Source organism: Gambusia affinis, linkage group LG04, assembly GCF_019740435.1.
Source record: "Gambusia affinis linkage group LG04, SWU_Gaff_1.0, whole genome shotgun sequence".
Taxonomy (NCBI): Eukaryota; Metazoa; Chordata; class Actinopteri; order Cyprinodontiformes; family Poeciliidae; genus Gambusia; species Gambusia affinis.
In genome coordinates, this window is record NC_057871.1 from 3145212 (window position 1) to 3170963 (window position 25752).

The 25752-nt window shown below is 39.5% G+C and overlaps 1 protein-coding gene across 1 annotated transcript; it reads right to left on the reverse strand.

Moving 5' to 3' along the window:
- Positions 1 to 536: 536 nt before the first annotated feature.
- tbc1d9 (TBC1 domain family, member 9 (with GRAM domain)) lies at positions 537 to 24486 on the reverse strand. The gene is made up of 21 exons (XM_044113415.1): positions 24331 to 24486; positions 18047 to 18157; positions 15943 to 16061; positions 14272 to 14500; positions 13447 to 13708; positions 12599 to 12806; positions 12160 to 12366; positions 11342 to 11506; positions 11106 to 11256; positions 9042 to 9256; positions 8134 to 8251; positions 7764 to 8049; positions 6933 to 7062; positions 6701 to 6799; positions 6486 to 6554; positions 5635 to 5875; positions 5485 to 5550; positions 4941 to 5027; positions 3982 to 4050; positions 3376 to 3479; positions 537 to 3050 (listed from the first exon to the last, which is right to left on the reverse strand). Exons 1-21 carry the CDS (start codon positions 24449 to 24451, stop codon positions 2277 to 2279), a joined length of 3831 nt encoding a protein of 1276 aa, XP_043969350.1. The 5' UTR covers positions 24452 to 24486; the 3' UTR covers positions 537 to 2276.
- Positions 24487 to 25752: the final 1266 nt, after the last annotated feature.

Below are 25752 nucleotides of genomic sequence, written 5' to 3' on the forward strand. Positions count from 1 at the left end.
ATGATTGTTACATCCACAACCCAGTTTCTAATAAGAGGAAGAAAATAGATGGATGAAAAATAATCCACATCAGGGGTGTCTAAACTTTTTGGCTTGAGGGCCAAAAATATCAAGTTGAAAGAATTCAGAGCATCATAAATAAATAATATTTTAATGTAAAGAGAAAAGCAATCAGATTTCTGTGTGAGAAATATGTAAATTATAGATTTTAAACCAAAAAAAAAGGTTTGCCAGACTAAAACAAACGAAAATACAGCAAACCATATAGTATATTTTTCATTTTATTCTGGATTTTTTGTGTCTTTTTAGTAATAACAGAATATGACTAAACTTGAATGAATACTTTGTGTGTCAACTGCATGTACTGTGATCAAGGGCCATTGAGAATTGTTCCGAGGTGCTGGTAATGGCCCCTGGGCCGCACTTTGGACACCACTGAAATGTTTGGCTCAAATAAAGGAAAAATGCGAGTTCTGCCACTAGATGGCAGTCACGCACCATTTACAGGAAAGTGAATAAAGCTCTGGAGGCAGCAATCTGAATTAATGACACCGATTTTAATTAGACGAGTGATACACAATGCACCAGAATCCAGGGCAGCAACATCTGGTCAAATAAATTCAACATATTTACAGTAGAAAAAAAAAGATGTAAAAATGCACAAAATTTAAAAAAAAAAAAACTAAAAACCCCTGCATGTCTGGAAGGACAAAAATGTAATAAAAAAATAAAAGGCAAGCAGATGCAGTAGTGGGCTTTGACACATTGTAAACAAAGAAGCTCTTCATTTTAGTGTAATAATACTGAAAGAAATGAAAATATTTTCTCTGTAGCTTAAATAGAATGTTTTAGCAGTTGAATAGAATCTGTCTATGCATTTGTTGTACAGGTTGGTTTCATTTTTTGTCAACTGAAGAAAATAAAGAATCTGCTAAAGTGACGAACAGCATTAAAGTGAACTGGAGTGTTTTCACAACAATGGATCTCTATCGCTCTGTCTTCTGGCTCCTTATAAGAACAAAGCAGCAATCAGAATTGCAACTAAAGGAAGCAACAGTTTGACCAGATGTGATAAGTGACGATGCACACTGTAGAATATTCATATGCTAGTTAGAACCATACTGTACAGAACTGTGCAAAAGTTCTTTAAAAGTTGCTGAACTTTTATATTTCCTGCTGCTAAATTTTCAGTAACGGGTTCAAAGGTTACGAGAAGATCTAACAGCTCTGAAGCAAAGTATAGAAGTGGTTTCAAACACTACATGTGTGGACATCTACACAGCCTAGTTGTACAGAGATATCAGATTAATACCACTTATGCATATTGTCTTATAAAGGTACAGCCACTACTTACACACACTTGATTTCATCTGAGCAAACCATGAGCGCGTCTCTACACTGCAAAAACTCAAAATCTTTCCAAGTACGTTTGGTCCATTTTCTTAGAACTACTGAAACTAACTTACAAGTAACTTTTCAGAAAAATATGAGAGCTTTTTTAAAGCCAATAATTCCTTAATATTGATGATTATTTCATTTATAACTATGGGTGCACCAATAGCATTTTTCTGGCCAATTATAACCTTTAAAAACCCAACCTGCAGGTTCTGATTTTGGCCCATATTGATTTTTTTTTGTCTGAAATGTTGCTAAATATAGCAAGAAAGTTGCTGAGTTGGCAACAGTGGGTTTACTATGGCAGTTAACGACAGGATCTGATAACTGCCAACGTGCAGAAAGTCAAGCCTCTCTCACAGCAGAGCAGAAGAGGACAGATTTTTAAACCGCCAAGTAAGATCGGTGGATAAGATCAGCTTCACATGTATGCGTCAGCTGATCAAAGATCTCCCAAAATTAAGGAAATCAGGGCTGATTTATCAGTGCACCCATACTTATAAATTGGGGAAAATATCTTGCTTTAAGTGAATATAATCCTCCAGAAGAAAGAGGATCAGTATTAAGTGATTATTTACTCAAACCAAGCTCCTACATTTTTCTGAAAAGTTACTGGTAAGTTAGTATACCTGAAATAAAACAAAACTGATATATTTGCACTAGAAATTGGACCATAAATACTTGTTAAGATTTTGTATTTTTGCAGTGCAGCCTTCTCTTCAGACAACAGGATCTATTGATTTACATGGTAGGTTTTAAATTTCTGGTAAAATACGTCATTAGAAGCAGTTTTGGTCACATTCTTTCACATATACACTTGTACAATTTCCTCCATAATCCTAGAAAACGTCACAGAAACCTTTCAGAACCGCTTTAGTCCTTCAGCCGGAGAGAGAGATCTCATAGTCACTTGTGGACAGCAGGGGGCGCCCGACTTTCCGCACGTTCTTGGCATTGGTGATGCATGCCGCCACATCCACCGGCTTCTCAAAGTACCGCACCAGAGCCTGCTCAGTGAGGACGGAGGCCAGGAACTGCTCGAAGGTAATGGCCCAGTCTTTGTCGATGCTGGTGCTGTGCGGCAGCCTGCCGCCGCTGGGAATCCCCCTCCGTTCGCGCTCCGAGGGCTGCTCGTCGCTGCGCACCAGCACCGTGTCGTCGGCGATGTCTTCGCACTGCAGCTTCTCGTCCAGCTCATGGGAGCCGGCGCTCAGCACAGAGTACGACGACATGGACGTGTCGTCTTTTGTTTCGTCGTCGGAGATGAGCATGGCGGACGACGTCCCCGTCTCCTTAGGGGACGAGTCTTCCAGCTTGATGTCCTGCATGGGCGCCAGCTCCTCGCTCACATCCTGCCGCTTGTCGTCCTCGCAGGGGCTCGGCTTGTCCTCCAGCTCCGCCGGGATGAAAACATCCCCCAGATCCGGAGCGTCTTGAGTGGATTTGAGATTCGCCAAGTCTCTTGTGCACAAACTCGACTCTGAATTTGTCTCCTGGCTGGGCTCCTTCCGGCCGCTGGAAGCGAAGAGCTTCCCCACTTCTCCCATTTCCAGCAGCAGACTGGTGACGGTTGCAGTGGCGTGATAAAGCTCCTGCTCAGCTACATCCTCACTGAACATGCTGTAGAGCGTCTTACAAAGCTCAATGAACTGACTCTGAAAGACAGAAACAATACATCACAATTCTTTACATCATAAGAATTGATCACGATAAATGATAAACATTATGATAAATGCCCATGCCTAAACAGCAAGGGTTGCTGGTGTCCATGGAGATTTACTCTACACTAGAGATCCATGTAAGATCCATGGATCCACTTTTTCACTTCTGATATGTGAGGTTTAGTATCGGCCAATACCAGTCCAATACAGAAAAACATTGCTGAATTCACTTAAACAACTTATTTTTGTAAACACACAGACATGAATGTACTTAATTACGATCTGTAAGCACAAAGCCGTTTCTCAGATCAGATCCTACCTGGTTCAGTTTTGGAAGGTCCTTTGTGCTTTCTCCTTTGGGCTTCGTCTCCTCGTTCCACAGCTTCAGGTAATGACGGTAATCAGGAGTGTTCAGTTTCTTCACTGTCAAATAAATATGAAGAATTTATTCAAGGTTTTCAAATTTAAATTAGACGCTTGGGTTCCATATTACAGTTAAGACATTCTATAAACAGGCACACATTTTCTTGCCAGGTGCCAGAAACAGCATGGTAGCATTTAGTAAAATTACCTTTTCAAACATTTAGGTTTCCACAAACGTCTCACAATAATTTACTAGAATTTTAGCCCATTGCTCCTGACAGAACTTTACTCAAATGAAGGAAATAATTTGAGTAATTTAGCAAACTCTAAAACTTTAGCTTTCTATGTTGCTTTTTGAGTCATGGCTTCTTCCTCTGCGAGCGGCCTTTCAGGCAGTGTTAATAGAGGACTAACTTCACTGTAGATAATGACACATAATTAGCTTCTGCCTGCATACGTCCATTCCACATACAGACACATTCATCTCAGACACAGAGCCTTCTTCTTCCCTGATGAGGTTTTTTTATTAAGCATCTTTTCTTGTGTCCTATGATTCTCTCACCTTTTTCAGTCTTGAACGTAACTCTGACGAAGCCATCGTCCTTCTCACCTCGACCCTTTGAGTCCCGACCTGAGAAGATCAGTAGTAAATAAGTAACCTGAGCTGCAATCAAAGCATACTCATGTTTTAAAATGGTCTAGTCAAAGTTTAGATTTAATACTCAAGGAGAATCTGTGGCAAGACACAACATGTTTTTTAATTTATTCACTTGATTTTAATTGTGTATTTTATTTAATGGAAACATATCTATAGATATCTAAATTTACAGAAAAAGTGCGTTCACACAATATTGACATCGTGTTTGTTTTTCATACATAATTTCAACAATTAACACTGAATTGCGTCATTAATTTGCAAAATTGTGGAAATGTTTGATGAGCTTGAATGAAGAAACAGAAAAGTGGTTGAAAAAGCAGCTAAACTATTCAAACTTTTGAAAGGATAGAAAAATGGAAAGTCTGTTTGAAAAGTAGAAGCATGGACTTACTTTAAATAAAGGCAAAAAACTGGTTTAGAGTTGCCTTTGATTAGCAGTAAATGAGACATTTATCAACATATTTTATGTATATTGATGATTTTGATTATGGAAAATTGTTAAGATGTAACAATTAACTGATGTAACTGATGTTTATATGGTGTGTAACACTTTGAATTGCCTTGTTGCTGAAATGTGCTTTACAAACAAACTTGACCCAAATTGAATAAATGTATCCACTGAACAGCTTCTGCAAAGTAATCTAGGTCAATCAGCATTGCTTCAATCAGACAGTGGGATTTGTGGTTGCACGGTTAACTCAATTGCATCCTTCATATGCAAATCACATCGCCACAAAATCTGATTTTACTCACTAACTGCATGATAAAAATCTCCAGTCTGTACGCCAATCTGCTCTGACTAAACCTGAAAAATAAAATCTGTGTGCCACAAAGAAGTGATCTGTTAGGAGTTTTAAACTTACTGATGGATGTTTCTGGAGTGATGTCTTCGAAGAAGTACTGAGTGGCTTCGAAGGCCGAGTCGGGCTCTTCTTGCTCATGAGTGATCTCTGGGAAAAACAGTTTCTTTACAGAATTAGGCTAAAATGCAAAGTTCAAGGAGGCTCAAAAATGTTGTATCCTGTTGAAAAACAGCATAATCTCTACAGCACCGCAAAAAAACCTAAACCTTACTTTGTGTTTTCTGTCTAGATGCTAGTGCAAATATTTTAGTTCCCTAAAAATAAGATAAGTAGCTGCTTTCCACTGGCCATATAATGCCACAATTTAATATTTTGAAAATGTCACATAAATCACATTAACAACAACCAGATGTCACCAATGGCAGAAAGACGAATTAGATGAGAGGAAATAGTTGAAGCTTTTTTTACATTGTTTTTTTAAATTTGTTTATGTGATTTTAATTGCATTTCTCATTTAATAGAAACACTTTGTACTGTGACATTTGTAATGGAGTGCAGCTACTGTTCAGTATCAGATATTTGTTGTTGCCTGTCTGACACTCACCAGGTAAGACGTGCATCTTGTAGAGGAGCTTCAGCCTCTCCGTTAGATCCCCATGACACAAAACACCTGCAGCACACAACATGGAGTTGAAAGCTCAGACAGAACCAACTACATCCAGAACGGATGTGTCCGTAACCCATCCCTGCTAACCCAGGCCGTTGATGAAGTCTCGGAAGTTGAGGAGGGCGTCTCCGTTTTCGTCCAGCAGACGGAAGAAACGCACCGCCAGCGGGTCAGAGTGGGCCCCGTTGGCCCAGGGGAACAGCAGGGCGAAGAGGCCCTTGAACAGCTCCACGTCGATGCGGTACTGCTCCAGGTACGGCAGGCTGGGGTCGTGGCGCTCGGTGGGGTTACTGCTGCTGCCCCAGTAACAGCTGCTCAGGTGCTCTGCCTGAAGAAGACAACAGAAGAGACAGGTACAAATTTTAAAAAATGCAACTGGAACTAAAGTGCTGTTTGTTTTGGCAAATAGACAGAATTTTGGTCATTCTGACTGACCTAAAACAAGAGAAGTTTAATCTGATTTAACTTCAGACAGTGAGAAATAATAGCAAAGCTTCAAACTGCCAATAATTATTTTAGTAGCTTTTGGTTTTTGTTTAACAACTATGATATAAGATAAAAGAACAGCATTTGTTGTTTTTCTTACTGTGAACTTTCAGTTATTTTATGGAGTGCTGTACTGGTCACTTGTTTTAAAACGGTAGTTTTACGAAGACTACAATCATTACAAAGTTGAGATTTTAGCCTCTTTTATGAGCGATTACCATATTTACTGTTACTGTGTGTGTGTGTGTGTGTGTGTGTGAAAAACAAGCGCAATTCTGCAGCGATATGGTCAACTTTCCTAATAGTGTTCAGCATAGTGATGCTGACTAAAAATTAAACCTTTTTTGATTAATCTGTTCAGTGTCAATCAAGTTCAAATTGTGGTAGCCTTCTTTCTATAAGGATCAAGATTATATCTTGTGTTTTCTTATGATTAAAAAGTTACGACTCACCTTGAAAAGCACATAAAGCTCCTCCAACTCATCAATACTGAAAGCCGTCTCTGTCACAATAGTTCGAACCTGGAATAAAAGGACAAATTTCATCTCTAAAACGACATCAAAGCTTCTTTCATTCTCATCCATTTTTCTGCAGTTAGATTTAACGAGCAGCATGAAATAAACCATGCGTGAAAAAGAAACTCTAAACGATTGCAGACGTTTCTTACCACGTTGCGTTTGGTTGTGTCCTCAATGGTCTGAATGACCCTCAGTCTCTGTTTGAAGCGCATCTGTTCGATCACGTCTGCGCGGATCGAACCAAATTTCTATAGGAAAGGAAAAAACACAGACATGAAGGCTGGATCTCTATCAGTACACTGAAAAAAACCACAACATCTTCAAGTTATTGTGTTAAAAACCAGCCTTAATAATCAGTCAGACAGACAGAAGATGTTTTACCTCATAGGAGCTGCGGACCAGTTTGAAGACGTCCACCTCTGGATGTGGTTCTCCGTTATCGGTGAGCAGAGAGTGAAGGTGAGGGATGAGAGGGAGGGTGCTGTCCTTATTGGTCACACTGTCCAGGTACCTGCACACAGACAAAATGAGACCGCATTAAAACAGACAATGATTGGGTCAGCAGCATAACAACGCAAAACATAACAGAAATAAATTAGTTTTAAGATGTTGCTGTTCAGTTTCTACTTAAAGCTGCATGTACAGAAATGTGTCCAGATATCCAGATATATAATTTACAATAACAACATCTACTGTTTCTGTACAGCAGCTACCAAAGTGAGATGTTTCTGCCTAATTACACCTTTTATTTGATCAAATGCTGAAGGAATGAGACTGTTTTTTATTAGACCAGTAAATGTGAAGTTATTTAGAAAACATAAAAGATTTTCTATTAAATTAAAAACAGATTTTATAGCTAAAATGCCAGAATCTGTAAGTTGTTGAAAGAAGATTTGTACTCCAAGGCTTAAAGAACTGAAATTTGAAAGCTAAAGTGTTAACTTTACTGTTGTTCTTGCAAAAATATGTGCACTGATTTATCAGCTTGCTGATTTCTTAGTGTCGATTTCCTTAATATTGGGAGATCGGTGATCAGCTGACACTTGCATGTGAAGCCGATCCTACCCACTGATCTTATCTACCTCAGCAAAGGTCTAAAAATCAACCACTGTCCTCTTCTGCTGTCCTGTGGCTCTTTAAAGATCAGTAATCGTCCAGAAAACTGTAATCAGTGCACCCCTAGTTGCATCTCTAGCATCTCCTCCTCCATACCTGCCCAGGACAGTCATGGCCTCTCCGTCGTCCTTGCAGCCCAGTAGCTGGTGGATGTTGGCGTGCAGAACAGAGAGCGCCAGCTGAAAGATGACCTTGATGCCGTCGTAGAAGAAACAGTCGACCACCACCACGGCGCTCTCGAACGGCATCACAGACAGGAAGAGGGTGAGGAACCAGGAGAGAGAGATGGTGGATATGACGCCCAGGTCCTGCATGCAGTCGTAAAGCTGTGGCACGTACTCGCGGGCGAGCTCCTCGAACACTCCCTGATCAACCAGGGCTCCTAAACGTGAGGGTAAGATGCCGTTACATCTTCACACACACAAATCACTAAATCAAACGTCCAGCTGGATGTGTTCAGACTGACCCACTACTCTTGTGTTGTAGTAGTCAGGCAGCATCCTCTCGCAGAGAGCCACGAGGAGCCAGAAAGCTTCTTCTTCTTTAGCGTAAAGCAGCAACACAGATGTGACGATGTTCATGGCCTGTCGAGACAAGAAAGATTCAGAAACAGACCAGGAAGCTGACCTGCTGCTGCTGCTGGGGACGTCCAAGTCGGACGTTTTGAGTCCCGATCAGATACTTCAAAAATACATTTAGAAAATTGAGAGTGAAGAAAAAGATCCAGGAGAGAACTGGACGATAAATCAATTTAATATGTCGCGATAGACACATGATCCGTATCAATAGATAATACGTCTGATAGAATATTCTGATCCAGTGTTCAGTTCTGGATCACTGAACTGCACAGCATTCTGGGAGATGTAGGCAGAGGAAAAGCTTTAGCTGCTCAACCTGTGACATAGCTGGGTTGGTGGAATCAACTAACTCACTCACTCGCTCTTTGGTTACCTAGCAACCCACTCACTCTTTGGTTACCTAGCAACAGCCTGTTGAGTAACTTGCGCAGCAGCATTTTAGAGTTTCACCAATGTTCCCCATAACTGCTTAAAAATAAAAAATAACTTTGTGGAGTGAAAACTGCGGATAAAACAGGAAAGGTCACATTTACCAGTTTGGCAGATTTTCAGATATTTAGAACAGAAAGCTAATCAATAATTATCGATATTGACTGATACAAAATGATAAGATCATTTTCGTCTTATCGTACAGCCCAAACCGGAATGTCCCTTATTTTTTTTATTCGCCTTATTTATCAATGTTTGATTCTGATCCAGTCTGTTACCACTTGATCGGGCCCGATTGTGATCAGATAGCAACACCCCTCGCTGCTGTTGCCGGGTCATGTTGGGATAATCAGAATCACGTCTTCACCTGACAGTATCCGATGTTGGGGTTCCTGAAAGCGTAGGCGGTCAGGACCCTGCGCAGTGCAGCGATGCCCATCTCGTTCTGGAAGGCCGGGTGCTCCGGCAGTGAGCGGTGCAGGTCCCTCTCGATCTCCTCGGTGGCCAGGTTGTACTTCCCCATCGACTTCTCCACCAGGTCTTCGTAGTAACCGGGGTGAGTCGTCATCTCGTTGATCGCCCCTGTCCAGAAAAACACACAGGATTTAAAAACTGAAGGCAGCAACATGCATGACATCTGAAATTATTTTTTGTTAACTTGCAGGTAAACAGCGATATATATATATATTTTACATATAAGGTATAATATGTTATAGTGCAGAGAAAAAGTAAATAAACTACTATTCTGTTTTTGCTGCATTGTCAGATTTAAATGATTCTGATAAAAGTAAAATAATGTGTAGAAATCACAGTAACTAAATATATCCTATGTAAATCAATATTATTTGTGTTTTAGAAATTTCCACCCAAATTGGAAGTTCTTTTAAGTTTGCGGCACAAAATGAGTTTTGTTCTCCTTTTCATCTTTTCTCAGTTTAAATTAAAGACCAGAAGCTACACATTTAACACCAGATATAGTCTATATATGTAGTTTATATTAACAAAATGGCTTCATTTAACCTGTTAATTCAGTAAACCTGCAGCTGATCGTGCTCCACCTTCAAGGACGGTTTTTATTTGTATAGCACATCTCTGCAACAAGGCAGTACAAAGTTCTTTCCACCACAAAAACATGAAGCATCAACCATTTATGAAACATGCAATAAACATTACATTGTCAAATATAATTACTAAAATCATCACGCAAATATAAATGAAACATGTTGATTAAAGTTCCAGTTGTTATGAATCAAAGGCCACGCTGAGCTGGTGGGTTTCTAGCCCTGACTCAAACAAACTCAGTGTTTCAGCATCTTTGCAGTTTTCTGAAATTTTGTTCCAGATTTGTTGTGCGTATAGACTGAATGTTGCTTCTCCATGTTTGGTTTGGTATAATTATGCTTCTTGCCAAGCTGGTTTTCATACCACGTGGTGTAAAATGATGTAACAGTTGCATGTTTCAGAGTTCAGGGAAGAACAATGTGATTAAGATTGAACACTGAACTCTGCCTTTTGCACTGAGGATGTGTTTACGCACTAACAACTGGGTCAGGCCGTCTGTGACCTACCTACATTCAGGTGATGATCTGCAGCTGCAGGCATGTGACACATGACTGTGGTTGTAAACTGAAACCTCTGGATCGTGTTCTTACTTGCGGCGCTTTGAGTGGTGAAAGATTTCCCTTCATGAGCCGAAACTTGAAAAATGACACACTGTTGTTCCCTCTGATTCAAGTAAATCCAGTTGAGTTGGATTAGTTCCAGTCAGTTCAATAATTTGCAACTCTGTTTTTGCACGTCTCCTTTTTCTATATTAAATGAAAAACCTGCAGAATGTGCCGAGTTTCAAATCAGATAACTCGACTTGAATGTCAGAATGCTTGATTATTAAAGTAATGGTGAGCTGCAGCTCTGGACAAGAGCATTAGTGTTCAGTTGTAGCTATTTTACACACAAAAAACAGGTGAAGAACATTTCAGTGTCTGTTTGCAAAGCTGGCCGAGAAAACCTGCAGCCGTAAACGCAGCACAAAGGTGGTTCAACAAAGTATTAAATTTAATGAGGTTGAGCACCGAATAGAGCCATTTTCCTTCCACCTCATTAAGCACTATTCTGCAATGGTCTAAAAAATGTAATTCTAATCAAATACATTGAAGTTTGTGGTTGTAATGTGACAGAATATAAGAAGGTTCAAGGAGTGTTAATGCTTTTTGAACAAACTGCAGTTTAATCTAAATGAAAATGAATCAAGCTGCAGATGTTTTAGAGAAACTTCTCCTAGCAGATGTTAAACTGTTTTTCTCTAATCTGTAAACAGGAAGTCTTCGTTTTATAAAACGTGCCTGAAATACGCTTTAGGTTCCCTTTTCGGCTCGGTGTGTGGTTTCCAGCACGAGTTCCTGCAGGAAATGTGTTTGAATTGTTTGCCCACCTGAAAACAGCAGCCACAGCTCTCCCCTCATGCTCTCTGGGATGCCTTTGAGGACCAGCTCCTTCGTCTTCTCCGTGCGGTACATGCACACCCCCTCGCCGTACTCCGTGAAGTGGTTCTTCCACGCCTGCTCCTTCAGGAACTCCTTAGCCTGAGAGGAAGTGAAGACGGCAGGGATCAAAGGTCGGGCAGACGAGGCAAGAGGATTCCTACCTGCAAATCCTACTGGGACTCACCAGTTTGGGGTTAAACTCCTCAGGTGAGCGGCGGCGGTACATGGTCATGAGGGCCTCTGAGGTTGTCGGCACGCTGTTGTCGTTCAGGTTGAAGGTACGCTCGACGTCTGAGGCCAGACTTTGCTGCGGACTGCAGGACAGCAGGGAGCCGTGATGGGAGTAAACCTGCAGAAGAGCAACATTTAAATGTATGTTTGACAGGTGAGGCACGTCCCAAAATGGGCTTTTAGCTTTGATGCAAACAAAACTCCTCAGCGTTTTAGCAATTTTTCTGGAAGCTTGTTCCAGACTTGTGGTGCATAGAAGCTGAATACTGTGTCTCCATGTTTGGTTCTGATTCTGGGGAAGCAGAGCAGAACCAGAACCAGAAGCAGGAGACCTCAGAGTTCTGGAAGGTTGATACAACCAGCAGATCTTTAATGTATTGTGGTGCTAAACTGTTCAATGATTTATTAACTAGCAACAGTATCTTAAAGTCTGTTCTCTGAGCTGCAGGGAGCCAGTGGAAGGACGTTAGAACTGGTGTGATTAGTTCCATCTCCCTGGTTTTAGTGAAAATGCCAGCAGCAACGTTCTGGATCTGATCTTTAGGCAGACATGTAGAGACACTGTTGCAGTAATTAATGTTAGGCTCTGCTAGTTCGTACTTTTAACTAAAAACTAAAGTATTTAATTGAGAAATTCAACATTTATTAATTTCCTTGTATAAACTCTTATTTATTTATGCATGATCCAGAGTAATGTCCTCCTAAAACAGCAACTCCCTACTTTTTGTCAGAGGCAAGAAATACCTGAATGAACCCCGACTCTGTTTTTACCTCGTCATCCGAGCTGTTCAGGCTGCCGTTCAGCTCCTTTTCCAGGTAAATCTTGGAGGTGGTTTGCTGCAGAAAGTCAGAGATCCTCTGTACCAGGAAGTCTCTGTCTTTCAGGTTGGCAAACAGAAAAGTCATGCGATTCTTGGTGCTGATGGAGAGCGGGCTAGGCAGAACGTTGGAGCTGTCTGCCTTCTCCACGATGGTCACCTGCAGGGCATCGAGACAAATTATGAGTGAAATCAAAGAAAAACAGATTAAATTTATGTCTCAACAATCTTCAAAAGAAAAAAAAAAAATTAATCGTTTAGATTTTCCTAAAGAAGACGCTCCTCAGATCACAAGCATCAAATTACAACCTGCCTTCCCAAAGCAGACAGGTAGTGACACGCCACCATATGCAAACTATTACAACATGACCAAACAGTGTTTCCTTCCTCACCTCACGCAGGGGGATGATGAGGCTGCACAGCGTCTCCTCCTTGCTGGTGAAGCAGATGTAGTTGGTGGACACAAACATCTGGCCCAGGATGTGCATCTTGTTAAACGGCGTCCACAGCGTGCAGTCTGTGTGTCCATCCAGTTTTTCGTCTTTGGGCAGACGGAAGAGCGCCCGGTAACGCTCACTCTTTGCTCTCGCGTCCAGATCTCTAAAAGGTGCAAAATTCTTGTATTGTATGATGTTTTACAGAGGAATTTTGAAAAAGATTAAATGTTTTAGTGAAGTTTTACAACTTATGTGAATGAATAGGCCAACAGAAAGTGCAGTGCACAGCAGCCAAGTCAAATATTTGTCTAGATAAAACATAGCCACCAAACACAGATATTAAAATTAATTCAAATGCTCAGTTTATGACACCACACCCTTTTGTATCCTGCACTGCAAAAACACACAATCTTACCAAGTAGTTTTTGGTCTAGTTTCTTGCACAAATATCTTAGTTCATTTGAAATAAAACTAAAAGTAACTAAAAAGTCCCACAACTTTTCAGCAAGATGTAGGAGCTTATTTTAAATCAATAATTTCTTAATGATTTTAAAACGTGTTTGTTCCAATGGAGGTAATTTTACTTATAAGACATTTTCCCCATGTTATAAGTGAAAACATCTGGCAGTGTTATTAGTACTTATTGCTGAAAGTTTACTTATAAGTTAGTTTTGTATTATTCCAAGTGCACCAAGATATTTGCACTAGAAACCAGATCATAATTACTTGGTAAGGTTTTGTGTTTTTCCAGTTTAAGAGTCACTTCATCTAACGTTAGCGGGGTTACGTTAGCTTTCCCGTACCTCTTCAGCGCCGACACCTTCTTGGGCGACTTCTTCTTCAGCTTGGGCAGCGAGCGGTCCAGTTCGAAGCCTTTGTTGTCCAGCAGCCGCCGCATGGCGATGTTGGCCAGCTGCTCCGCCAGTTTGAAGGTCTCGTTGATGTTTAGGAAGACCGAGAAGACGTGCTCGTTGGTGCGAGTGCTCACCTTGATGGCATCGGGCAGGAGAAGGGTGGCGCTCTTCTCCAGCTGGGTGATGTCGGCCCAGCGGACCACCAGTTTGGCTGAGAGTGACAGAGAGAGGAAATGATATGGTTCAATTTTAGACATGATTAAGCCATCCTTAATGAAGGGTAGCTGTAATTTAACCTTAAACTTGATCTCTTAGTTGATTGTAGAGCTCATTTTATAGCTAAATTAAGCCTGCATTCACACCAGCCCATTTTAATCTGCTTATAGTTTGTTTAACTAAAAAGTCTGTGTCGTTTCCTTCTGTAGTTCTCAGTGCAGCGCCCCCACAGGCGAGGCGGTGTATAGGTTCATCAATTAGTTTGGATCATTTTAAACAAAGCAGTGTGAAAGAAAACCATGTCAGCTGAAAATGTAACAAATGGTGCAATTTTGGTCCCCAACTGAACAGAGTCATTTTCACACCGGAAAAATGTTGCTAATCAATGAACCAAAGGTTGAACCAACCAGAATTATCTATCTCTGATAAATATCCTCTATTATGCTGATGATCCTCAGCTATATTTCCAATCCAATGAGCCAAATCGACTACAAGCATCTCAACTTTTTAACTTTTAACCGGTGATGGGATGTATTTGAATACACAGATAATACACACCTTCTTTTCCCAGTAAATATGAGTAGAAGCAGAGGTGGTTGATGCTGAGGTAAAGCCATCCCTGCCGGGGAACCTTCCCCTTCCAGTAGCTGCAGGAGTAATAGTTGACCAGCTTCTCTTCATCTGGCATCCCGAACAGTTTTCGAAACTTCAAACTCGCCTCCTTAAATTTGTCCGTGTCGTCGTCCTCTTTGACGTCATGATTCTTGTTGAACTCTGCGATGATCCCCTGAAAAAGAAACAGAAAATTGACAATTACAGAGTCAACAAGATGCTGAAAATGAGAAAACTCGGTGGCATTACGAGTTAACAGCCTGAAAAAGATTTTTAACATTTTATGTATAAAAAGATTAATCTGTGATTTTTACAATGATACACATTCAATTTAAAGAGATGATTTTGGATCTGATTTTACTAAACTAAAAAAAATGCTTTGAAAGAGTCCATATATTGCAAATAAATACTATGCAGATTGACATGTTGGACTTTGGGTTTTTGATGTTTTTTGGGTGAAAAGAATTCAAAAGAATTTGATTGATATTCAAAGTCCAACAAATGCTCGTCCAGACCTTTGTGTCTTATCCACCTGACCCGCTCCGACATTTTGATGAGGAACCACCCATGGGCCCTGAGGAGATAATAATTGAACCACCCATTCCTGATTCTGGTCCTGAAATGTCTTTTATGCTTACATCTAATCAAGAAGTGAAAAAATACAGTTTTGTGTAGATGATTCATTATTATTCCATTTCTCATTAACCGATGTTGATTTTTGTTTTTGTTTTTTACTTATTTAGCAATATTTTTAGAAGTCTTTTCCTCAAGAAACAATGCCTGTGATTTTATTAGCCTAAACAATTGCCCAATGAAGGTTAATAATTGACGTTTAATTGTTTCTTTATCTTGTCACTTTGTTTTGACTCCTTTTATTCATAGGGGAGTTTTATCACATTTATATTATTATATATGTTCATTTTCATTTTATTCAAATTTTTCATTTTATCTGATTGTATTTATTTTATCTTAAACCAAAAATAATATTGAACTCTCTACTTATTTTGCAGAGTTTTTGTTGTCTGTTTGATAGGGAAAGCTATTTCTTTAATTGGTCAAGTATGACCAAAAGGGAGGAATTGTGGAATAAAATATTTATTTACAGTATGTTTGCAGTTATTAGAAGTTTATTTAATATTACTCTTACATGTTTAATCAGTTTATTATATCTTACTCAGACTTACAGAGTTATTGTTTCTCTTCTAGCCTTCACAACTTTGCTCCAGTGTGATCAGTAAATAACTATCATACCTCCAGAGTGACAGACCAGACCCAACGACTGAGTGATTATTATTAGGCACAGATTATTCTGCCTGAAACTGGTTTTTAACTAAAGGTTGCATTTTTCTCACTATGTGTATTAATCTGATAAGCTTTTTTTAGAATATCAGCGATGACACCCTGTCTGTGTGTGAAGGGCATTAAACAGTAAATATAGAAAAGTGATTCCTTTGTCTAGTCAGATCTCAGATCTCTTCTGGGTTCTCCATCTGGCCAGATGTAATAAAGCTGTGTTTTGTTCTCTCTTTCTAACATGGTTTGGACTTTGTTAATTTCTCGCACTCAACAAAAATGTAATGTTTTTGAAAACAAGACATAAAGAGGCTGAGGACGTGCCTGCACTTTTCCTTTCACAAAGGTGGTAATGTCGTTCTCGTTCTCGAAGATGGACAGAGTCTGCAGCAGGTTGTGTTCGAGCCACTCCCAGTGCTCTGTGATCTCTTTCCGAGACGTTCCTGCAGGACGAGGAGAACAAATAAATCAGGACTGTTACAGAAATACACTGCGCCTATGGTGCTATCATGCTGCATGGACAGTTAATTTATGAAATCCACTCCTTTGTAAATCAATTGAAAACTTTCTCCATCTTTAAAATAAAATTTTTTTTTAATTACTGTATGTGAAAAAATATTAAGACTTTAAAAAGCTGCAATAACCTGGTTTGATTTCTCTGCAAGTCATTAAACAAACAACTTTGAATCACTTTCAGCATTCAGTCTACACCTGCCATCAATTGGAGTAAATCCTATTAAGTCAAACTAATTCAGCAGTCTTTTCCTGACATTCAGGACATTAGAATACTTCAGCTAAGGCTATAATTTGTAGATAAGAATCACAGAATCAAAAGAATCTATAGAAATAGTCAGGAGAACAGTACAAATTCAGTTCAGTTCATCGACAGTTCACAACTAAAGTCGGCTTAAGGCACTTTACAAAAAAACTAAATCATTTCAATTCAGTCAGGCAAACATTTTAGTTGATCCTTGTTAACAAACAGTACAGTATGCTCAATTAATTATTCAAAGTAGTTTAAAAAGTTTCCATCTAAGGAAACCCAATAGATTGAGTCATTGGAGAAATATGGACCAACAGGGATATTAATAACCTGAATATTTCCCTGACATTTCTGAAAGAAAAAAGAAAAGCAGGACAGATGTCTTTCCTTCCAAAGATCCTGGATAACAAAAAATGAGTTATTATCTGATGAAAACCAATCCAGGAGCAAAATTAATTTAGTATTTGTTAGTTCTCTACAATAACTGTAGGATATGGGTGTCACAATCTGTATGAAAAATGTACAATTGTATGTTAGGGTGTAATTTTTGCAACCTAAAATCCAGGAGTTTGACCACGTCAGAAATCTTTATACTGGACTTTATTAAATAAAGAGAAATGCCAATATGTGGAGAAAAAAAACAAGAAAACCAGCAGTATGTTCATATTGTGGTACCATGTTTTTATTTTTTCTAAAAACAATGAACAAGGAGTCTTTCATAGTAAATTCAATATTTGGCTTTTAAGCAGTTCAGCCAAGAAAACAAGACCATGAGAGCAAACCAAACTCCTGGGGCTCTGAAAACTGTTTTAGCACAACAGAAGAGCCAAACAGTCAGCAGGGAGTTTACCCAACAGAGAAACCGAAGATAAAAACCCTGCAAGTCAACAACACACACTTTAACACACACTTTTCTGATCATTTTGTTCTTTTTTATTTCAAATTAAATTCAGTTGATGCTTAGATATGACAGAAAAACAGATTATTTAGGTAGAAACTGATCCCAGAACAGCATGGTTGCCACACGCTGCAGCCAACAGCCCTTCATTTAATGCACTCTGACCACATTAGACATCATATTACTGGGAGGGGGAACAAGGAACTGGGAGGAGAGGAAAACAGAGCCAGATCTATTTTAGAGTCAAGCTGTTATGTTAAAATGTCCATTTCAGACAAATGACTCCATTTAAGTACAAATTGGTTGTTTACCTGTATAAATAAACTCAACTGTAACCTTCATTTAATTAAAAAGACACAAAAACATTCCTGCCAAATGAAGCAGAAATAGAAAACATGCAACATGATGTGGATAAATGTGGCGAAGACCATATATCTTGTGATGTATGAATAAATACAAACAGTGTTCATCTCAGCATCCTTTTAAAACAACAACAAGCATCACTACATATTACCATCATATCATGCAGGAAGGCATGGCTAATATTTGCCGTCCAAGCAGTTCTTTGCAACATTAATATTGCATAAAGTGATACTGAAATGTTGATAAATTTGCAACATATTATGCAACCCATGTCAGTCAGCCTTTATCTGACTCCAAACAGCTAAAAATAAACCTAAAACTTAAGTTGTGGCAGCTCAGTTTATTAATCTCTTTTCGTTCTCGAAGATGAACATGAGGTGTGGGAGTGAAAAATGTTCTCATACCGTGAGCGATGATCCAGTAGACTAAAGAGTCAGGGGTCTGGTAGAGGATCCGATAAGGAGCCATCCGAGCACTCGAGTCCAGAACCACATCCAAAGTCCCAACAAGCAAACCTGCAACCGCACAAAATAAATTATTAAGCAAAAAATCTTAAACTTCAGATTGTTCTCTAGCAAACAGGAGTGGAAAAAACCTTTGATGCAGATTTTAATGTCATAAATTAGTTGTAGACAAAAACAAAACTCTGTAAAAACATGTCAGTATTTTTTCCATTTCAACAGGGAGAGGGCAACAATTTAAATTTACAGTGGATTCAACTTATGTTCACTTACTAAGCAGTCGTCCTCTGCAACACCGTTGCTGCCCAGCATTTTTCAAACAAGTCCTACTTAAATTATAGATGAGTTATAACCAATGGCCTTATTAATAGTTAATAAGCCCTTTAATAATGTATCCATTAGTTGTAACCAATTAGCATGAATCCATTTGAAGTAACTGACTATTTGTTCAGGTTTGTGTGTTAATATGCCAGCGCTTCTCAAACTCAAGTCTTCCAACTTAGCAACCGCTAATTTAACATCAACTTAACTCTGTTTGGGCTTTTTAACTAGTCTTGCCCAGGAAAATTTAAAATGTGGGCCACACTGCAAAGAAAGGAGAAATCTTTTAAACAAGAAAAGGAAAACTCTGTTCAGGCCCCGGCAGATCCACAAACACGTAGACAACTTTAAATCAGAAGCTTCCCAGCAGCCATTACAATTTCAAACTAGAAGTTTTTGTGTAATTTCAATATTCAGTTTGTTTCAGCTCAAAGTTTAAACTCTAGCAGAAGTTTCTGAATTTCTGCTCATTTGAATCCTTCAGCTCAGGTCACAGGTCAAAGACAACTTAGAAAGCATCAAAAGCTCTTATTTTATGAAGGTATCAGTCAGGAGAAGTGTACAAAACCACCGATAGGAAAATAGTGACATAACAGGGACTTTACAATTGCAAGGAGGTCGACAGCAACACCCAAGAAGCTACATGTGAGAACAACTTAAAATGTTTAGCACTCTAAGCTTTTTCTAGATAAACACTAAAGAGCTCATTTATTTGATTATTCTGTAAACATTCAGCTGAATAAAGTCTGACATCTGTGAAATTTGAAATATTGGTTATTGACTCTTCAAATAGTTAAAATGTTTATTTTGAAACAAAGACTTTATGCAGTAATTCCATTCCTTTTCCTCACTCTCTTGCTTTTTTCCCTGTAATCATAAATACAAAATCTAAGGGGATGACAGAACATATAAATGATGTCAAAATTAAATTGGTGCTTTCACAAGCAGATCTAACCTGAACTGAAGTGAGCATTTAGCATTAGCATCTACTAAGTTTGTGTAGTACTTTCGCATCAAGGTTAGTAGTTAGTTAGTTAGTGGTGCCAACCACCCACAGTCTCCTTTAAAATTCAAATGTCAGAACCATGAAGGTTTGCAAGACAAGGTTATTTTTGTTGTAAAGCTCCTTTGTGACAAAATGTATGAGTCATATATGAAATGAGTAGGTGGGGGAAGATAGAGGAGACAAAGGAGGGAAAAGAAAGCTTCCTTATTAACAAAGGGAGCAGCTGGTGTGCAGGATGAAAGCTCAGATTTCTCCTTAATATTCCTCCTCATCTTACTTTCAGCATTCAGGACTTATTAGCTATACAAAACAAAGCTGACACTCAACATTCTGCTAAAGAGGAAGCTGATTTTTGCATTCATGACATATTTGACTACAGAAAAACAGCAAGTCAACGCCAAGTCACTGCTGACGCTTGCATGCCGACCTGAAAAGACAAAAAAAGGCGTGAAGGTGTTGGTGTAAACCAAAGTGTCAAGAGCTGCCGCTTCCTTCAGAAATGCTGTGGTGAAACTTTGTGAAAACCTGCACCTCTGGACTCTAGTTGCCCTGCATGAAACAACAGGCTCAATCAAGGTGTGAGTTGAGGTTTACTTCAGGAAAACCAAATGAGAATAACTATGTCAAACTGCAGTGGAAACAAATAAAGTCTCTGGGTGATTTCAGTAGAAACTATTAGCTAAATCTGTCATTTTTTTAGTCCAGAACTGGAGGAATCTGTGTTCTCCTCTTCGGTGTTTGATGCTAAACATGAAGCCTGCATGATTAACTCATAAAAACACAACGTGCTCCCTCTCACCACAACCTAAAAACCAGACAAACAAACAACAAAGCTGCTCTAATAGTCCAGTTATCCTTTCTGACCGGAAAACTCCTGCTGATCAAAAACAAACTCTTAAAAAAAAACAACAAGTCATATGATACCCTGGTTTCTCTAAGAAAGAGACAATCAGATGTTCCTGCTGTTCAAGCAAAACGAATCACATTCTGAGAGTGTTTTTCCATGTGGTGTTGGAACAGGAAACCAGGCTCACAGCATGTAAACAGATACTTTATTTTCAGTCCTCCCCCACAACTTGAAAAAAACAACAACAGAGAATCTGTGGTGGGGAACCACAAATGTCAACAATAAGCCCCCTGACCTGAAACTGGTACAGAAACCGACCAAATTAAGCTACTTTCAGCAGGGTACGTCTACGTTCCCATCATCTCCAGCCATCAGCATTCACTTACAATAAGTGTTTCACTGCAGAAGGAGCAGCATGATCCTCTCCAAACAAAAATAATCTGTATTATGAAATGTGGTGCAAAAAAAGAATAGTTTTATGCCATGAGCACCCTCGTGTTCAATTATGCAACAAATGACTCAACAGTCTGTGACATTTACAGTGAGATCAAATGGGGTTTTGTTGTGTATTTTCCTATTTTGCTAAAAGAAATTCCCCTCCTGCAGCTTTTGTAGCTTTTTTTGTCAACGTGACGCCTGGAATATGAGATACAACAATAACAAACCAACCAGGACTCTGACAGCCCACATGCAGATATGATCACTAGCTGCATTTCCATTACAAATGCGTGAAAATCTTTGTTGATATTCTGCTGATGTAGAAACAATTTTTCGAACAATTGAAGTGTTTCTATTAAATAAGAAATTAACATAACACATAAATAAGCTTGTTCACGCGATAAGTTATTAAAAATCATGGCAGCAACGAATGTGAACAGCTACATGAGATATAGTCATAATTCAGTAAACACTCATCAGTCAATCAGAGGAGACGTTGGCGTTTTATTCAAGTCCCGCCTATTTGGGAGTGGCTACTTATACCCCACCCCTGTGCTGTGAGACTTTTGGTTGAGCCAGATGAGATGTTCAAAAAACAGAAACAAACCATCATTTTACTACCACTTCCTGCCTTTGTCGTTTGCCCCAGTGGTAACAACCAGCTGTTGACTTGTGTAATGTGAAAAAAAAAAGTATCAAAAGAAAAACCACCACATTTTAGTGCAAAAACTATGAAAAAAAAATTATGTTTTTTTCTAGATTATCTTGTTTCCATTATGCAAATGTTATGTTTATGAAAAATTTCAATTAACTTCCCACTTTGAGACCCTATAAAAGATCTTCGGTCTGTTGACCTTAACTCACTGCTCTGACTGACAGGCAGATTTTCAGGCCTTTAATGCAAATCTGCAGACCTTCTCATGCTCTGATCCTGGCATAAACCTCAGGTGGAATCTTCTGGGGAAGGAATTAAACGTGGAGCTGTGCACATTCAGAGAAAGGGCCTCTGCGCTCTAAATGTCAGCCTGGAAAGCATCCAGAGACGATTACCATTTCTCTATTTCTCAGAGGCCACGGTGTCATAACGCTGCATCATGCAACCTTCTTCACACTTGATCGGTTTCACTGTATTCTGCACAAATTGCCCATTCAGACTACATCCTGTCGCGTTTTACGCCTGGGCTGAGCTTCTGCTTTACATGCTCTGCTCTGGTGCTGATGGTGGCTGCTCAGCATCCTGGAGGAAAAGCCAGAGGGCCGTGCCAGTGTTGCCGGGCGCTGCTCAGTAGCAACTGGCAGGCACAACAAGTCAGCAAGCACAGCTTTTATATAACCATGACATCATCCCCAGCCACAACTTGGCACATTTAATATTGCCAAAGCAGAGACTGGGTTGCTGTTTTTGATGAGAGTTCAGTAGATGTGCCACAAATAAAATGATGTAGTTTTATTAATGCTGCTTTAAAATAATACTGGTGCTATACTGGTTTCCATTCTGGATAACAGACGACTCTAAAGCTGTAATTCAGTATTCAAATCAAACAATCAACTGAGGATCAGGTGATTAGCAAAGGAATGGGAAGACTAAAAAAAGTTCTAAACAATTAAGGGTGTGAATAAGTATGAACAGGTATAAAGAGCTTTGACACCTCGAATATAAAAATAAACTGGAGCTGAAATGTGTGAGGTTTCTTCAGATCTCTAAATAAATCAGGAAAAACGTGCAGCAAAGAAATTTACTCTCCTACAGCAGGAAAATAAGCAAGATTTTATTTAACAGCTTTTGCTTTTTTAACATACAAAACCTTTGTTGCCCGTTTCTGGTACGCCCATAAATTTGACTCACAAATAGCAGCGATGATTAAGGAAGCGACTTCTCTTGTACAACATAACATTAGCAAAGCTAATCTAGATCAACAGGAATCTAGATAAGAAGTGTCTTAAAGCCTCCATTTGAAACATTTCCTTCAAGTGTTTAGATAGGTATTCGTCATCCATTCATAGACTTTTGTCATGTGACAACCAGTCGGGACGCACGTTGATAAGAATTTGGTGTGAGGGCCAGGAAGTGAAACTTGTGCAATCAATTCGGCACCTGATATCCTCAGTGAAAACAAAGAACATTCATCATTATTAATGTCTATTTTTAGAGATTTTTACCCCAAAATAGGATTTAAATGTCATTTATCAGGTCAATTAGAGGGTAACTGGCGTGAAATATTGCAGCTATTAACCGGCTATAATCCACACCAACTTGTTTTAGGTCAATTCTTTAAGCTGCGATCGGTATTTTACTTTTTTAGTATAAAGGATCTGTGTCCAAATAGTTAGGACTTGATAGCAGTTGCTGGTCACTAAGCTGCATCTGATTGAAGGATTGCCATTAATCTGACAGCAAAGAGACTGCAGCCCTCTGTGGTTTTGCTTGTAGCTGTCTGGAAAGATAACATCACTGAAATCACGACTTTTCTCCAACACTAAACAGGGCTGGTATGAATGCATCCTTAGGATATTTAAGGTCTGTTTAGGGCTTAATTAATCAATTAATCAAACTGGTTTGATTAATTGACTGAATCAAACTAGTTTGAATTTAGGCACGATTTGAATGCATGATGTGAATGGCAAGAGGACCAGAGACTGCTCCAAAAGAAGGAAGTGGACTGAAGTGAAGGGCATTCTGGGTAAATACAACAAAAACAAACTCGATACTGAAGAGCTAGCAAGAGAAATGGCTTGAAAAATCCGACAACCGTTAAAATCTGATGCCACTCTGCTTCTGTTTACATTTTGTGAAGAAGGAAGTGTCTTCTTCAGAGGTTTTCATGTCATTTCCTTCAGTAGGTCTTGGTGCAGTGCCACCACAGGCGAGGAGGGGAGCAGGTTTCTCAAAGGGTTTGGTTTGTTTGACACAATACAGTATGAAAATGACCTGCAGCGGCTGAAAATGTAACCAATGTTGCAACTTTGGTCCCCAACGGTGGTCCCCTGAATTTTCTCATGCAAAGTTCTTCCTCTGTGCACCAATACGCCAAAAACTGCAGTCTGTCTTGTACAGAAAATGTCCTGTGTTTCACAACTCTATATCTCCATTTATGAAAACTTTGGCCAGTTATTTCAATAACCTCCTCATTCTCCTGCTGCTGTTTGGCCCATTTTAGACCGAATATGTCAATGAGGAAGAGGAGGATGAGTGAGGAAGAGAAGAAGGATGATTCAGCATGAACAAGCAAACAGACTCGCTCTCAGGCTGTTTGGCAAACAGATCCCCTGTTATTCAGCCTCCGAAGCTGTTGGCAGCAGCACAGCAGAAAGCCTCATTGTTTGGGTAGGAATCTAATTTCTTCTGCAGGCAATATCCTTACAAAATCCCCCGATAAGACAAAAATAAGTTATTTTCTGTGGAAGCTAAGATTCAGCTTTTTGTACGCCTTCAGTTGGTTAATTTCCAAATCAATAAGCAGCATGATTGATTTGTTACTGAAGGTGAGGGGTCGCTTCACAGCTGATTGATCATGTGACCATCACCTGGCCACCCGACATCTTTAATTAATGGTAAATGATCATATTTATCACGGTGATGTTGCACAGTCATGGCAGCTCAAGGTTGGGACTCACCGGCCAGTCCGCCGCCTCCATCCCCGTGGCCTTTCCGTCTCTGGAGGATGAAGTAAGGATTCGCTCTCTCGGTGATCCATAGCGCTCCCGCCAGCAACACATCTTCGGGAATGACCCACATATTTCTATTTATTTGTGTTTTATTTTAGAACAGACTCATTGAATTCACTATTCCGTCAAACTGGTCCTGGTAAGTAATGTTCATTAAATAAAAAAAACCCAACTACGAAGGCCTTGTTATTCACCTGGGCTAATATCTATCATTTATAACCATTTAAGATTTAATGATTGAGGAGGAAAAAAAACACGCATTGAAGCGCTACTATAAATAACCCGAGCAGTTCGGGCTCGGCTCGGCTCGGCCTATAAACAAATGCTGTTAACCAGCAGATTCTGCTACCGACTTTTAAGGAAAACTGTATTTCTTTAAGGGGCCGGAGGCAGCCTGGCTCGGTTCTCCGCAGCCCGTGGAGCAGCGCTGGCTTCAGTCTTTGTTGTCCATGCCTCCGCGGCAGGTGCGAATCAGTCCGCCGATAGCGCTTGTTTACAGGCGTTGTTGTATTAACTAGCGGTCGATTTATCCACAGGAATAAGCGGAAATGTCTTCCAGCTGTCGTGTCGGTCAGTATGCAGAGGAATAGCCGCGATTTTAACCCCGAGAATGCGATAAATACCGCTGCGGCTCTGCGCTCCTCCTCCTGTTCTTCGGCTGAAGCGCCGCCGCCGCTGCTGCTGCTGCACATAAGGCGCATCAATATGGAAAGCTGTTTGAGGATTTATTCGACGCAATTAAATAAAGATTTTCCTACGTTGGTGTCGGGAAATCAACTGATAATTCAGGGGCTGTAAACCAAACCTGCATCATCTTTTTTTGTTTTGTTTTTTTTTTTTTTTAAATTGACCCGGGCAATTATACTTAAGAAGCTGATGAGATGTTGTTTGAACAAAATAAAATCTGATTACTTTCATAACAAATCCAATTTCCAATTTTAATCGAGTTTTTTTCTCTTTGATCCTTTAAGAAAAAAAAAAATCACCAAAACAGAAAATATTTTTGAAAAGCTGTTTTTTATTTCAACCATCCCGTCCGTGAGTCAGCATGAGTTTAAAGCTCAAATAAATTGAAGCTGTAAAACATTTTTGCCAAACAACATCTGACTGTGGAAACCTATTGGTGACTAAAATTATATATACATCTATAGATATAGATATCTACATACATAGATAGATAAATAGATAGATAGATATCCTTCTTTAAGTCGAATAAATGCTCAAACGACTTTCCATACAGCAATCGCATGTCGTCAGCGCGCAAGAGGCAGAGGAGTGTGAGCCGATTGCGTCCCCTTAAAACTTAAGCAGTTTAGTTTTGGTGTGTTCCTTTAACTCGTATGTATGAAGGAACAAAATGTAATTTGTTTG